The sequence below is a fragment of the Alexandromys fortis genome, unplaced genomic scaffold, assembly GCF_014885135.2.
Source record: "Alexandromys fortis isolate MF-2015 unplaced genomic scaffold, M_Fortis_MF-2015_v1.1 scaffold_161, whole genome shotgun sequence".
NCBI classification, from domain to species: Eukaryota; Metazoa; Chordata; class Mammalia; order Rodentia; family Cricetidae; genus Alexandromys; species Alexandromys fortis.
This window is the reverse complement of record NW_026068073.1, coordinates 331914-347981: the sequence shown is the minus strand read 5'-3', so window position 1 is coordinate 347981 and position 16068 is coordinate 331914. Positions and strand designations below refer to the sequence as shown.

The following is a 16068-nucleotide window of genomic DNA, read 5'->3' as shown; positions in this document are numbered from 1 at the left end:
AGTCTCTTCTTTGGTACCAAATGCCCAGTACAACCCACTGTCCCCAGGCGTCTCCCCACTTCACTTCAGGTGTCTGTGTCTGGCTTCCCACTGCCTGGGCTGGCTCGTTCCTTCCTGCGTCCAGTTCAGGATCCTCATTTCCACACTTTTACAGTTTGACATGCTCCTTCTCAAAGCCCACTCCAAAGGCCTACTTCCTTTCTTGGCAAACTCCTTTCATTACACTGCTTGGACGGGGTCTAGCCTCAGCCCTCTCCACTGGATCCCTCTCTCCTTCCTTGAGCTAGTCTGCTCTTCATGAACCCCACTTCTCAGAAGGAATGGCTCCGCTCTCGTTTCTAGGCGCCACGCTTCGGCTGAGCCATCCACCACGCTCTCCTCAGGACCCGATTCTCTTTCCCTATGGTCCCTGTCCCTGCCTTCCTGAACACCACTTCCTCACCAGACTCTACCTCTTTCTGAACCTCATTCCTTTCCAACCGACTCTTTCTCTTATTTGTCCAAGACCCATAATAGTCTCTGCCCCTGTCGCCCCTTACTAAAATCTATCTATACTTCTACCATTGGTTCTTTCCCAGTTTTCACTTGTTACCCACCTCCTCCCTGTTTATCTGACCCTTGTAAGTGATCTCTGGAAGGTCCGTGAACACTATAAAACACACCCCTCCAAGTTAGATTGCTAGACTTGACTCTTACCACCAACGTGGAAACTGACCAAAGGACGACCCCGCCCCCAGTGGCTGTCTCCGCCCTTATAAGCCCCCCAAACCTGGATGAAATCGGCTCTCAAGCTATCATAGGTCCCGCCTTTCAAAGCCTGCCTCTCAGAGTCTTGCCCTTCAGCTTCCCCTAGGCACTGCGACTCGACGGACGTCCCCACCCCAACTCAAACGAGACTATGCCCGGCCCCGCCCCCAGCCGCAAGGCCCCGCCCCACCCCCGCGGTCGCGCGCACCTTGGGCGTGAGCACGAGCGCGGCGCCGCCGTGCACGGCCACGATGGGCAGCGAAGTCTGCGCCGACAGGAAGTCGAGAATGGGCGCGACGGCGGGCGCGCGCGAGTCGTCCTCGAACACCACGCCGTGCACGCGCAGCCCCGACAGCAGGTCGCAGAGCTGCAGCACAAGGCTGCGAGGGTCCGAGCCGTTGAGCACCAGCGCCACTGGCCGCACGTCCAGGCCCGGGCTGCGAACTGCCGCCGCCACGGCCGGGCCCAGGCGCGCCGCCTCGGCCGCGTACGCGGGGCCGGAGAAGACCAGCGCCACGTTGAGCGGCCGCGCCCCGCCCGTGCCCCCGCCGGCCGCGCCCGGCCCCGGCGCCTCCTCCGGGAACGGGCTGGCGCACGCCAGCGCCAGCAGCAGCAGCATCTTAGCGGGGCCCCGAGGGCCGCGGGGGCCACCGGCGCCGCGCATCGCCTGCGGGCCCCGCCGGGCGGCCTCTGCGCGGACGGGAGGCGAGGGCAGAGCCCGAGGGGAGGCACAGGAGAGACGGGGCGAGAGGGGAAGGGTGGGTGATGGAGAAGAGGGAGGGGCAGACACGGAGAGAAGCAGGGATGAGGGACAGAGATGAGGGGAGACCGAGACGGCGGGAGGAGACAGAGATAGAGAAACGGAGATGGGGAAGGTGGCAGTGGGACCCAGATAGTGAGGGAAGACGCAGAGTCAGGGTGAGAGGAGAAAGTTAGGTGAGGGACGGAGAGGCAGAAGCAAGAGAGAAACAGATGAAGAGAGAGAGAAAGGGGCAGAAGAGAGATAGACACAGTCCAGAGACAAGAAGAGACAGCGGGGAGTGGAAGAGAAAGATGGAATCCAAGCAGAGGGAGGGGTGGGGGGTGAGATGGAGGAATGGAGTGTGGGAACCAGGAGACACAAAGGCGGGAGGGGGTGAGTAATGGGGTCAGGGAAGATGCAGAGGTAAGAAGAGGGGAGAAGGCAGGGATGGGATGGACAGTGATCATACAGATGGGAAAGAGACCCAGAGACGGGACAAAAACCACCAGCAGAACCAGAGTGAGGGCAAAGGAGAGGGGACAGTTAGATATGGTCAGGGAGAAATGGAAGGAGAAGGGACAGTTAGATATGATCAGGGAGGAATGGAAGGAGAGGCTCAAATGGACAAAGACCCAAGAGAAGGACCCAGCGAGAGGATGGTAGCCAGGCAAGGAGAGACGGAGAGATAGATGAGAAAGTTGGGGGTATAGAAGGCAGGAACCCACGGCCACCCAGAGTCAGGCAAACACCAACCTCAGGAAGAAGGAACGGAGATGGAGGAAGGCAGGCAGAGCAAATGAAATACAGAGAAGACAGAAATAGCGAGGCAAGGCAGAGACCCAGACCCCCACCCGGGAGATGCCCAGCACAGACATGAAAGCAAGGCAGAGCCAGGTTGCAGAGGGAAAGAGAATAAAGGGAAGAGAGTAAAGGGGGAAATGAGAGAGGAAAAGGGGGTCAGGTGTGCAGGGAGAGAAAGGGGGGAGAAATTAGTGGGGTATCCAAGGAGAGGAAATACCCACCACCCCAAGCCATTCTTAGCCCCCTCCTCCTGTCCCTGCCCCCTCATTTTCGTTCTTGATGAAACTGAATGACAAGCCAGTCTTGGGGTTGGGGGCACAGCTGTGGAGCACTGCTGGGGGGGGGGGCTTCCTGGCTTCCAGCCCAGAGCAATTTAGTAAATTAAAGGAAGTGTTGCCTCCAGTGCCCCCTGTTGAATACTAGTTGCCTGGGGTGGGTGGGCTAGGATCCCAGGCTCCTGGATACTAGATCTATGGAGGCGGCATGGGGGCCTGATCTCTGCTCCCAGAAAGCACTAAGGGCCTGCACTGGGGGTTTTCTGAACGGGTCAGGGTCCAGATACAGAAGGGTTCTCTCTTGGCTGTCAGTTTCCTGTCTTGTTGCCATGGTAGCACAGGCTTGTCCATTCTAGACAGCAAGGGTTGGGGCAGAGGCCCACACCCCCTACCCTGCCTGGAAACCTCATCCTCCAAATTGCCATCCCACCTTTCTGGAGGGCCTGAGCCTCTGTCTCCCCAGGGAAGGGGGTGCCCCCTCCTGCAGGCCATGCCTCCTCCCGTCCCTCCTCTCCACTGCCTTTCCTTCCCCTAGCAGCTGGCTCAATCCGTGCTCAGAATAGCCCCCCCTTTTTCCCCAAAATAACGCACAGCTGTGGCCTGGCCCCTGCGGGGTTAATACTGGCTCTCCTCTCCCTTCCTGGTAGCTGCTCAGCCATCAGCCCCCTCCTTTGCATCTCAGACCCTGGCCTCTGCAGTTTTGGGGTCTGAGGTTCTTGTTACTGTGAGGCCTAGGAGGGCAGTCTCAACCCCACCCCATCAGGAGGCATTGTCTCCCATAAAGGGAGGATTCCTGAGGGCAACCTTTCTGCCCAGCCATCTCACCCCAGTATCAGTCCCCAGAGCTCAGAACAGGGTTGGCAAAGTCCATCTCGCCCTCCACCTCATGAGTTTAGCCATCTACTTGGTCCCCACAGTGGCCTAAGCAGTGGTTTCCCCAGCCTGCTCTGTCAGGAGTTCTGGCCCTCCTTTCTCTCATGGTGTCCTCCCTAAATTCCCGACTGAAGACTTGGCCTGGCAGGCACCCCCTCCGCACCCAGCACAGTGGTCCACTCATTTCTTCCGCAGGACCCGGACATCCTGGCCGCTTCCCACCCCAACAACTGGAAATCTTGGTTTCTGTCTTGTTCTCCTTTAAGGAGCCCCCCCTTTTTTGCTCAGACCCCATCAGTCCCAACATCCTTGCTGCCCACTAGGTCTGGCCTCCCCAGTTGTTCCTTTCATATCTTGTCCAGAGCGTAAGGAGGAAGGAGGTCTCTGCCTCCATTGCCCCCCTAAACCATTATGGGAATGGGGGAGGCTGTGGTCAGCAGCTTCCCCTCCTTGTGCTGCAGAGAGATTTCCTGTCCCCCACTTCATGCACACACAAACCAATGTCTCCCACCCCAGTCCTGGAAGGGCATTCCAGAACCTCGAGGAAGGGGTGGCTGCTCGGGGCTGGATGCAGGGCACTGGACGCCCTCAAGGTCCTTGGCGGGGGTATTAATAGCAGACTCATAGCTCTGAGATGGGAGGGGAGAGCGAAAGGAGAGAGGGATAGCTAGCTATGGGGAGACTGATGCAGGAAAGGGGTGTAGAGAAGGGAGAAGGTGAGGTGCAGAGATCGACAGAGGTGGGATTCAGTTCTGCACTGCCGGGGACAGGGTGAAGTGCAGGGGAATAGAGGCCTGGGGTGGTTTTGAGGTGTAGAAACCTAGGAAAGGGGCAGAGAGAGTGCGCGCGCGAGCAGATGGAAGATAGTCCCTGAGGGATAAGGGGGCAGAGACGTTTGGTTTTCTCACATTCAAACCCCTTCCCTCCTTGAGGTCCCCAGCCAACTTTCCCTGCCCTAGATTGGAGGGGGCCATATCCCCACCCCCACCCCTTCATCCCCTGCCCAGCCTTACCTTTTCATGACCCTGTTCTGTGGGGGGAGTTGCTGGGGGGCCAGGACCGGAACCGGTATCCAGAGACCCAAAGATTCCGTGGAGTGTTGGGGAGCTGGTTGGGGGCCAGGCCGAGGGCGGCAGCGAGGTAGCAGCAGCAGCAGCAGCAGCAGCAGCAACAGCAGCAGCAGCGCAGGCAGTGGCGGGGACCTTTTGCCTGTCCCGGCTCTGTCCCTCCTCTTCTTGATCCTGCCCTGCCCTGTCCCCCAAGGTTGCGGCCACCAGACTAGACAAGGATGAGGCTACACATGTTGCGCTGGAAGTTGGGCCCCGGACATTGCAGAGGCTGTTGGGGTGTCCTCTTGCGGCCTGACCCCATGGGGATCCCCTTCCGCCCACCTGGGGTGCCCCCCTCTGCCGGCTTTAGTCCAGGCTCCTCCTCTGGCTGGCATGTCCCATCACCTCTCCCTAGCTTATTGGCATCCCCTTTGTGCTCTCAGCACCGACTCTCTTGTCTCTGTCTGTCTGTCTGGGTCACCTCTGAAGCCAGTGGCTCGTGTATGTTTGTATAAGGAGCGTGAGGCTGCCTATCAGAGAGGAACTGCTTGCCCGTTCCTTGCTTGGCCACCTCTAGACGCCCCCCCCCACGTGCCCCCCCCTCTCAAGCACAGGCAGAAACACACATGCATACACACACACACACACACACACACACACAATCTCACTTCCCTGGGATTCCCCCTCAACACCCCCGGAGCTTGATGAGGGAGACACACACACACACACACACACACACACACGCTTGCGCAGGGCCCCAACAGAGGCGCGTTGTCACTGCTCTCAGTGGCTGTTTGGACAGACAGGAGGACACAGGCATCCAGGGACACACAGACACTCGGCTGGATGCAGGCAGAAGGCACAGAACCCAGGTGCACACCATCCATCCAGGTTTGGGGGCTCAGGGAACAGATTGGGGGGGTCATGAGGTGCAGACAGGAGGCTCAGGGTCGGTCCAGACAGACAGACCCCTCCTCCCTCAGCTACCAGCCGCCGCAGCCCTTACAGACACACCCCCCCCACCAGCCAGCCTGACACCAAGACACACATCCTCACCTAGCAGATGGCTGTAGCACGAGAGACCCCTGGGGGCCAGGCGGACCCACCCAGGCTGACACCCCTCAACAGGGCGCTGGTGGCCGAGGAGGCTGCGGGCGCTGGCGGAAGGTGGTAGCGGCAGCAGCAGCAGCCACGGCTTGCAGGAGCCAGAGCGTGAGGGAATCACACACTCGCTGTGTTCTCGCACACTCACTCAGGATGCGATTAACATTCAGTCCCCGTTCCTTCCTGCCAGGAGACCCACAGCCCCCCCCCCGGCTTCCCTAGGGACCCCTCCTCCTGTTAGGACTGAGGGAGGGGGCCACTCCTTACCCTATTTCAAAGCCTCTGTTTTCCTCATGGGACATGGGACTGAGGGGCTGTGTTGAAATGGGAGGAAGCAGAGGTGGGTGGACAAGGACATTGCCTGGAACAGACAGTTTGGGACCTAGACAGAGCACTGGGGGTTCCTGAAATTGCCCCTCCCTCTTCTGGACTTCAACATCCGCCATGCTAAGACTCATCCCGTGAGTTCTATGGCCCCAGAGGCAAGATGCAAGCAAACTGGATGTCTGTCATGGAGCCAGTACTCTAGACTCCCAAGTCCCTTATCCCTTGGAATCAGATGTCCAAATGCTAGCTCACCTCCCTTAGACCCAGCAGACAGGAGCCTAGTCTCCCCCGCCCCAAACTGGGGTCGGATCCCAGTCCTCCCACCTCAGCCTACAGCCCTCTTCCTAGGGCGTTGGGTTCCCAGTTCCTTCCTCTCTCCGACCCCAGCACTCTTTCCTGTGACCCAGGGATTTAAATCCTAGCCATCCTCCCTCGGACCCAGGGGTCCAGACCCTCCCAGAATTTCAACCCTTGGCTCTCCTCTATCAAACTTGGGGGGTCCACTGCCTGGCCCTTTCTTTCAGAACTAGGATTCCAGATACCAGCCCCCTTCCTCAGATGGCAGGTCCGGGCCCTCGTCCTTCTCCCTCGTGCTAGGGTCCAGATTCTGAGCAAGTCCTTCACTGAAGGACCAGATGGTCTCTCACAGCCATGAGAGCTCAGTCCCGCTCTGCCACAGACACAGCCCTCCTCATAGCCCTACCTTTGAGCTTCCATCCTGCCTCTGGGAGGGCAGTCCTTAGGTTCTGTTATACTGGAAGGAGTGTGCTTCAGCACTCCTGGACCCCTGAGGATGGATGCTGGGGGTGAGGGAAGAGGGGGTGTGTGGACGCTGGGACCAAGGCCTGTTAACTTATCAGACTTCCTGCTTCTTGTGTCCTAAGATCTGGGAGGACATGGGTGATGCGGACTGCTTCTGAACGAGCCAGGCCCTGGCGTTTGAGTCTTGAAGGAGAACGGGATTGTGACTGTAGGTTAGAATGTTGAGTAATACAGGGATTGCCAAGAAAGGGATTGTAGAGGCAGTAGGCTGGGTGTGGCAGGAGGGCCTGGCTCTTCTCACTGAATTGGACCTAGAGAACACCAAGAAAGCCAGAAATCTACCCTCTTAATCTCCAGGATTATTGTTGTTGTTGTTGTCATTACTATTAGTAGTATTAATAATTTGTGGGGGGGATGGATTGTCATTATGGAGCCCTGGGCCTGTAACTGTGGATCGCTCTGCTTCATCTTCTCAGTGCTAAGATTTCGGGTTGCACCATCACCCTTGGCAGCTCCAGGATCTTTAGCGTTCAGAACTCAAGCGCTGCTAAGGGCGGGGAGTGTGGGATTCTAGATTAGTAGAAGGCAGAGGACAGTTTATTCGGCACGACTCTGCAAGGCAGGTGGCGTGCGACAGGGGGTGCCAGAGAGCCAACCCGCCCTCGGGGTGGAGCTCCAGCCCAGACTCCTCCCTTTCCACCCTTGGCCCTCCTCCCTTTTCTCCCTGCCAGCTCTGCCACCAGCTCCGTCCTCCGCTCACCTCCCAGAGCCCCCTCCCCGGAGCTGAGCTACCGAAGGGCTCCTCTCCCGCCCTCAGCCCAGCAGCACCGCAGCTCCGGGGCAGCTCGGTTGGCCAACCTTCCCCCAGCTCAGTCCTGCCCGAGCTCCCCAGTCATGAACCTCTTCCGATTCCTGGGAGACCTCTCCCACCTCCTAGCCATCATCTTGTTACTGCTCAAAATCTGGAAGTCCCGATCGTGTGCGGGTGAGAGCCCCCGCCCCGCGGAGAGGGGGCGGGAGCGGGCCGCCCCGGGGCACCGGGAAGGCAGAAGCTCGGCAGGACAGAGTCCTCCCGGACTGCCTGCTGGGTATCCTTCTAGATCTAGGGTCACTAGGGGGTCAGCTTCTTTCCTTAGACTAAGGGGTGCACAGAGTTTGGTGGGGGTGGTTTCGGGTGCTCAGCTCAACCTTCTGCAGCACCCTTTGGGACAGCTATGGGTGTTCCGGGGCCGGGAACCAGGAGCCATGGCAGGCGGGGAGGTGGCTGGGAGTTGGTGACGTGGACTGTAAAGGCCAGGAAGGGAGCGGGAGGAAGGTGACTGGCTGAGAGGTTGAAGTCAGGCAGGACTCTCCCTAGGTCCCAACGTCGGTCCAGACTATCAGGGGACCCTGAAGGAGACAAGGGTTCCAGCGAGGCCTAGCCTGGGACGGAGCCTCGGTCTGTAGTATTATTGGGGCCGGCTGCCCCCTGGCTGTGGATGGTGGGAAAGGGCCGTGCTCAGGCTTCAAGGCCTTTGGGGAGCGACAGCTCCGGGCCGGTCGGCCCAGGCCCTGCACTTCAGTTGATTGTCCAAGTAGCCCACCTCAGCTCCCCGTACCCTCCCCTTGTTCTCTGTCTCAACCAGGCATTTCAGGGAAGAGCCAGGTCCTGTTTGCTGTGGTGTTTACTGCCCGATACCTGGACCTGTTCACCAACTACATTTCACTCTACAACACCTGCATGAAGGTAGACCTGCAGTCAGCGCCCCCTGTGGCAGGGTTCCAGGCCAGGGGTCAGAGAGGGAGCAGCAAAGAGGCTTGGGCCTGGAGCTCTGGTCTGAGGGAGGAGGGCTGGGGTCTGGACATCTGGGTCTGAGGGAGGAGGGACTCATTATCTACTCTTGGGTCTAAGCATGGAAGACTGATGTCTAGACATTTGGGCATGAAGGAAAGGGGCTGGGTGGGGTCTGGACCTCTGGTTTGAGGGAGGTAGGCTGGGAACTGGATGGAGGCCCCACTGTAGTGGGAGGCCCCACTGTAGTCACCCTCTCTCATCAGGTGGTCTACATAGCTTGTTCCTTTACCACGGTGTGGATGATCTACAGCAAGTTCAAAGCTACTTACGACGGGAACCACGACACTTTCCGCGTGGAGTTCCTCGTTGTTCCCACAGCCATTCTGGCATTCCTGGTCAACCATGACTTCACCCCTCTGGAGGTAGGTTTCAGCGGGGACCGCGGTGGTCGGTTGAAGGGGCAGCTGACAGCAGACCCTCTCTGCTGTTTCCCTCTGCAGGAGCCCCATGCTCAGCCTAGGTTCAGAGGCAGGTAATGCCCTGTGCGGCTCTGTGTGGTTAACATACAGCGGCAGGCTAAGTTCATATGGAGTGGCACCCCATGGTTAGACAAGGAAACTGATCCTTCCGTCATCTGAACGCCCAAGGATACCCAGTTCAGTAGGAATGGGGAGCAGGACTCTAGAGTGAAGCTCCTTGAACTTGAATCCCAGATCTACGTCTTATTTTTTTATTTTTTCCCCCCAAGAAGTGTTGGAGATAAAGTCTGGGGCCTTGTGCGTGCTAGGCCAGTGCATTGCCTTTGAACCACAATACCAGCCATTGGTCTTTTGAGATAGCAGCTTACTGTGGCTCAAAGGCTGGCCTGGAACCCAGTCCTCTTGCTTCAGTGCCTGGATTATAGGGCTATGCTACATCTCCTGACTGGGAGCTCCTATTTCTACTATAATGAATTCAGCCTGTGACTTGTCTTTCTATGCCTCAGTTTCCCTACTGTGAAATGGGTCATGTGAGAGTTACTGATTTCAAATTGGTTGTATGAAGACAAAGAGGCTCTGGAGTTGATAGACAGGAATTGGAAGCTTGCCTCTTTAACTGGACAGTGGTGGGACTGAGGGCAAATGTATGCCTGTGCTTTTTGTAAAATGGAAATCGGGGGCTGCAGAGATGGCTCAGCCATTAGATGCTAACAACTAAAAGGATACACATCCAAGAAGACAAAATGAAGAAGTCAGTCTCTACTTCTCAGCATCCTTTTCTGGGGTGCAGGATAGAGCCTGGGCCTGTGCCCTCAGAGCACCCCGGCCCTCTTAGCTGTATGGAGGTTAATGTATAGAGTGATGTCTGGTGTGAGATGGCCGGTGCCGTGAGTGACACCTTCTGCCTTGAGGTGTTGACTGTTTTGATATTTACCCTTTGGTTGGGTCTGTATATTATGCTCCTCAGAGGACTTTTCGGAGGGCATGTACTAAGCTGGCAGCTCGTGCCCCATGGGCTGGAGGGCACCATCAACTGAAGCACTCTCTCTCTGCGGCGCACCTGTCTCACAGGCAGCCGGCCCTGGGTGTCAGTTATGCCGAGGTTTTCAACAGAAGCTGCAGTTTGGTACTCAGAAAAGTTATGAACTTCAGAGTTTTAGCCACATATTCAAAATATATTTCTTTTTTCTTTTAAAATTACCAATGTCAGCTATATTTCAGTCCGTCATGGTGGGGTTCTGGGAAAAGTCTTTTCTTTTCCCCTTTTGGTTTTTTGTTTGTTTGTTTTCTAGACAGGGTTTCTCTGTGTAACAGCCCTAGCTGTCCTGGATCTAGCTCTTATAGACCAGGCTGGCCTCAAACTCACAGAGATCTGCCTGCCTCTGCCTCCCAAGTTTACGTGCTGGGATTAAAGGTGTGCGCCCAGTTGACAAAGTTTTCCATTAGCAATAACTGAACATTGGATAAACCCCATTGGCTATGATATTGCCACTTTGCAAACTGTGTTTCTAAAAGCGATGTGCAGGCTAAAGCCGACCCTGGCCCACGGGGAGGGTGGCTGTTGTGCTGGGAGAGCCCGGGACTGAATGTTGATGTATTCTCTGCCACAGTCAAGCTGGGGTTACTGGACTCATTTTGCAGGCAGGGAGATTGACTGAAGTGGGGTAGGCATAGGGGTGATTGTTTTCTGAATCTGTGCTAGTCAGTGGTGTACTCTAAAAGTTATGTTTCACTCAGAGAATGAAAAATGACTCTTTTTTTTTTTTTTTTTTGAGACAGGGTTCCTTGTATAGCCTTGACTGTCATGGAACTCACTACTAGACCAGGCTGGCCTTGAACTCACAGAGATCTGCCTGCCTCTGCCACCTGAGTGGTGGGATTAGAGGTGTGCACCACTACTGCCCCGCTGAAAAATAACTTTTTGAAACTAGATTTTGCTGTGTGTAGGCCAGAATGGCCATAAGTTGAAAAAATACTCCTGTTTCAGCCTCCTAAGTGCTGGGATTACAAGCCTGTACCACCACACCTAGTCTGAAAATACTCTTTAAAAAATAATTCCAGTTCTCTGGCTGGGTTCAGTGTTATATGTCTTTAATTCCAGTACTCAGGAGGCAGAAGCAGTGATCTCAGTGAGTGTGAGTCCAACCTGGTCTACATAGTGAGTTCCAGGCCAGCTAAGAACATATAGTTAGACTCCGCCTCAGAAATGAGTGAGTGAATGAATGAATGAATGAATGATAAAATAAAAAACAAAATAAAGTTTAGATCTTAGGGCTGGAGATAGCTCAGCAGTTAGAGCACTCCCTGATGTTGCAGAATTTGACTCCCAGGACCTGATCCATACCATACAGCTCACAGCTGCCTATAAACATAGCTCCAGGGTCCTATGCCTTTTTCTGGCCTCCACAGGCACCCACTGTATATATGGCATTCACTTATATAGACATGTAGACATACATATAAATAAAAATAAAAACAAATCTTAAAAAGAAATTCAGGGGACTGGAGAGAGATGGCCAGTGTTAAGAGCATTTTCAGAAGAATGTCGTTCAGTTTCTAAATACACATACATGTTTGATCCCAATCCTCTAACTCAAGTTCTAGGGGACCTAACACCCTTTTCTGACCTCTGTGAGAACTACACATGGACATAGTGCACGTACTTACCTGTGGGCAAAACAGGCATACACATAAATTTTAAAAAACTTAGCTGGGCATGGTGGTTCATGCTTTTAATCCCAGCATTCTGGAAGCTGAAGCAGGTGGATCTTGGTTCAAGGACAGCCAGCCTGGCCTGCATGAGTCTCCCTCACCCTCATCTTACACACACACACACACACACACAGAGAGAGAGAGAGAGAGAGAGAGAGAGAGAGAGAGAGAGAGAGAAAATAACAAAACCACTAACACAATAGAATAAATATAAATATAAACTAACTCAGCCGTCACAGAACAGATAAACTGCAGTAGGCCTGCTTTTGTGTGCTGTACTTGAGTTCCCCTAGGGCTACCCCAGGGAGGAGAACTCAATGCGCATCAGCTAAATGGGCCACCTGGAGGATTCTGGGTAGTAAAGGAGAGGGGCTGGCGTACACTGCCCGGGCCCTCAGTTTGTTCAAATGAGAATAGCAGCAGGACTCACCTTGAAATATTAGGGCTACAGCCAGTTAATGTCCACGGTATGAGAGAGGCTCCTGGGTTATTACCAGCATATGCTGGTATTTCTCACTTCCTTCTTACAAACCAAACAGTTGTGGAGAAGCCCCAGCTGCCACTTGGCTTTGCTCTCTGAGGGGAGGTTTCAGTATGTGGCTAATGGTCCCAGGTGGGACTTTCAGACAGCTGTGATGACCTGGTCAGCCCTTGTAGCTGTACACTCCAGTTGACGATCTCCTCCTCGTTCAGGAGTCGTGCTGGTGCTGGTGCACAGAGAGGAGCTATGACGGGATGTGTTCCCAGCTGCCCAGACTCCCGAAATAACCACACAGAAGCTAGATTATTTGCAACACTGTTTGGGCAATAGCTTAAGCATATTTCTGGCTAACTCTTATATCCTAAACTAACCCATCTCCATTAATCTGTGTATCGCCATGTGGCTGTGGCTTACTGGCAAAGTTTCGGCATGTCTGTCTCTGGCAGCAGCTCCATGGCTTCTCCCTGGCTCTGCCTTCTTTCTCCCAGCATTCAGTTTAGTTTCCCTGCCTAGCTCTGTTCTGCCTTGCTCTGTTATAGGCTCAAAGCAGTTTCTTTATTAGCCAATGGTATTCACAGCACACAGAGGGGAATCCCACATCAAGTGTCACTAATAAGCACGGAGTCCCCAACCGGAGGTGTTACATCTCCTGAGCGGTTACAGTTGTGGGCTGCCAGGTGCCATCAAACCCAGGCCTTCTGGATACACAGCCAGTACTCTTAACTGCTCAGCCATTGTTCCAGCCCCATAATTTTTTTTTTTAAATTTTAAGTAAAACAAATAAAAATAAACAATCCCAAAGACAAGGAAGAGCGGCCAGTGTAGACCTTTTTCAGGAGGTGCCTGCTGAAGTTGGGAGGCCTCGGCAAGCGGGAGGATCTTGAGGGGTAAGGTCAGGAGTCTAGATTTTATTCTGAGCAGTAACAAGCTACCAAAAGATTTTAAGCAAGAGAGCAATGTAGTGTAACTTAGGTCATTGAAGGTCACATATTTAATGGCATCCTTAGGGGAGCAGGAACGGTCTCCATTGCAGAGGTGGGGGTCAGGGGTGGGTTGGAGTTGGGTGCCCTTTGCTCGCGGGAGATGAGGGTGACAAGTTTTCATGGCCGAGCTCCAGCCAGGTCCCCAGCTCTGCTGCTCGAGCTCTGTGATCATGGCAGGGGTCTTCCCTCTCAGGCTTCAGTTCCTCTCGGTATGAGGGGGCATTAGGACACACGATGAGAACAGAATGATGGGCTCATCTTAGTGCTAGGTCGGGTCAGAGAGCTCCTCTCGTGACGCTGCTGACCAGCTGTCTCACCCTGTCTGTACCCTGGCCTCTGCAGATCCTCTGGACTTTCTCCATCTACCTGGAGTCAGTGGCCATCTTGCCGCAGTTGTTCATGGTGAGCAAGACGGGTGAGGCGGAGACCATCACCAGCCACTACCTGTTCGCACTGGGTGTCTACCGCACGCTCTATCTCTTCAACTGGATCTGGCGCTACCACTTTGAGGGCTTTTTTGACCTCATCGCCATTGTTGCTGGCCTGGTCCAGACAGTCCTCTACTGCGATTTCTTCTACCTCTACATCACCAAAGGTAACCAGGATGCGGGGCTGGCTGAGAGATCTGCTCTGTCCCCAGTCCTGTATTCCCTGGGCCCAGGGCCATTCTGTAGTCAAATATCACCTGGGGATGGGGCTTCCTTTCCTAGCTTCTGGGGTTCCAGGCCTACCATCCCTTATTTAGATTCCAGACCCCGCCTCCCCAGGGCCTGAATTCTGATTCCCAGGCTGTATGTCTACAAGTGGAGATCGGCAAAGCAGGGATTCTGAGGGTGAAATTCATTATTCTCATTGTACAAACTTGCTGAGTGTCCGTGGCTCAGCCATGGAGGAAGAAGCAGTCGAGGCGCTCTCCTCCCTTAGATCCTCCTGAGGAAGATGGCCCATAAAGGGAGACTGCCTAGTGACGAGAGGAACACTGAGTGCATGGGTTCTTGGTGTGCTGGGATGGAAGGGCCGTGGGCACCTCAAGACCAGGAATAAGCATGTAAAAGAAAGAGGCAGTAAGACCAGGCTTGCAATCCCGGCTGTGGAGGCCAAGGCAGGATTGTGTCGAGTTTGAGGCCAGCCTAGGCATCACAAAAACACAGTCTGGGGCAGTAGAGACAAGAGCTTGGATATCAGGTTGTTGGCAGGCCCTAGAATTAAGGCTTTTGGAAGGTTGGATGGGGTAGTCCTGCCTGTCAACCCTGCTAGGCTGTCTGATCCATGTGTGTAGTCAGCACTACTGAAGACAAAGCCTGCTATGCCCCCTCTGCTCAGCCCTTGGTTCTAACCCCTGGTTGATCTAGACTCAACCTGGTAGTTTAGGATGCAGAGTCCTGGGGGTTCCCTCTCCTTGCACAGCTCACTAGCGGACCTTGCTCAGGGTGGGAGGTTGCCCCTCTGTGGGGTGGAAGGCTCACCATGTCTCTTTCTCCACAGTCCTCAAGGGGAAGAAGCTGAGCTTACCGGCATAGCCCTGGCCTCACCAGCCTTCACAGGCATGGCAGGAGGCAGAGAGGGCTGCTCAAGACCAAGGCCTTCTCATCCAGAGTTGGCTTTTTAAAGCGCTCGCCTCTCCTGGCTCCCCACCCCTCCAGCTGGGTTTTGGGGTCAGTGGAAGACCCCTATCCTGGGGAGCTCAGGACCTGAGCTGTTTGTAGCCTTTTGCCTTTTAGAGAAGAAAAACAAAAAACAAATCTTTCCACTATTTAGTTTTTGATTCTGATGACTTTTTTCTCTTCTACCCTGGTCCTGATTTTTTATAAACTGTGTTTTGAGTGTTCTCTGGACCAGGGCCAGTGGAGGTCTACTTCCTTCTCTAAGCCACTTGTCTCCCTCCAAGATCCCACCCTAGCCCCATGGTTGCCAAACACTACGTCTGCCAATGCCTGCCTGCCCACCTTGGCTGTGACCACGATCCTCCCCACAAGTCCCTGGATTGGTAGTAAGAAGGAAGAAAGTTAAGGAGGGTCTCCCTAATTTTTCATAATTTTTTCCAGAATTTGTTAGCTTTTTGTGTGTGTGGGTAGGGGGTTGGGTCCTGTTTTTGTTAAATTAGGGGAAGCTTTGGACTTAGGCAAGGGAAGGAGGCTAACTGGCCTGTTGGTCACCATACTCTAACACCATGTTTTTGTACAGAATTTGATGGCTGATTCTTTGTTCTCTTGAAATAAACTGAGGAAAACTGCCCTTCTCTCTGCTGTTCCCTGCTCACTTTGGTTTGTGCTGGGCCCTGGCTTCTACTTTTGCACATTGACCGTCTGGAGATGGTCAGAGATCTTGAAGGCACAGGAAGATGAGAAATGGGTTCCCCAGGACTCTCTAGTGCACCTTGATACCTCGAGGTTCTGCAGGGAAGAGGCTGGAAGAATCTTATTCTTCCTTTGATAAGAGAAACTGCCTGGTGACCTGATTACCACAGAGGACCTTGAAGAGCATGCACGGCCTGCACATGACGGTACAGCCCTCATCCTTCTCTCAGCATTTAAAACATGGTTCATGTGTATGAGTGTTACCTGCATGTGTGTCTGTGTAATATTTGTGTGCCTGGTATCTGCAGAGGCCAGAAGAAGGCATCAGGTCCCCTGCAACTGAAGTTAAGACAGTTGCGAGCCACCATGTGGGTGCTATGACTTGAAATCAGGTCCTCTGTAAGAGTAGCCAGGGCTCTTAACTGCTGGGCCATCTCTCCAGCTATCCCCCAACCCTGACATTTTGATACTGTTATAAAAATGAAAGAAAAAAAAAGCTTTTAAAAACCAGATCTTTACATCCCGGTCTGGATTTCTAGCCTCTTTAAAAGAAGTCGGTGGGTTCAGCAGTGGCGGCCCTCATTTTAGATGGCAGCAGACAGCTGGAGCTGAGGAGATGAGATGCCTGCATTTTTCACAGTGCTAGAAGTTGGCTATGGACT

The 16068-nt window shown here is 54.2% G+C and overlaps 2 protein-coding genes across 3 annotated transcripts in view; one reads left to right on the top strand and one right to left on the bottom strand.

Annotated features, from left to right (window-relative positions):
- The window catches only part of Grin2d (glutamate ionotropic receptor NMDA type subunit 2D), a 40700-nt gene extending 33477 nt beyond the window's left edge, over positions 1 to 7223 (bottom strand). Inside the window, exons 1-2 of one of the 2 annotated variants that reach the window (XM_050121203.1) lie at positions 4452 to 7223; positions 956 to 1437 (exon numbers count right to left, since the gene is read on the bottom strand). In XM_050121203.1, the coding sequence (XP_049977160.1) occupies positions 956 to 1411 (456 nt within the window). In that variant the 5' untranslated portion in view covers positions 1412 to 1437; positions 4452 to 7223. Of the gene's footprint in view, positions 1 to 955 lie in introns of both variants that reach the window. The other variant, XM_050121202.1, reaches the window with a different exon arrangement.
- Positions 7224 to 7409: 186 nt separating this feature from the next.
- Kdelr1 (KDEL endoplasmic reticulum protein retention receptor 1) lies at positions 7410 to 15342 on the top strand. Its single transcript, XM_050121214.1, has 5 exons — positions 7410 to 7665; positions 8306 to 8406; positions 8718 to 8876; positions 13452 to 13704; positions 14595 to 15342. Exons 1-5 carry the CDS (start codon positions 7575 to 7577, stop codon positions 14627 to 14629), a joined length of 639 nt encoding a protein of 212 aa, XP_049977171.1. The 5' UTR covers positions 7410 to 7574; the 3' UTR covers positions 14630 to 15342.
- The last annotated feature ends 726 nt before the right edge of the window (positions 15343 to 16068 follow it).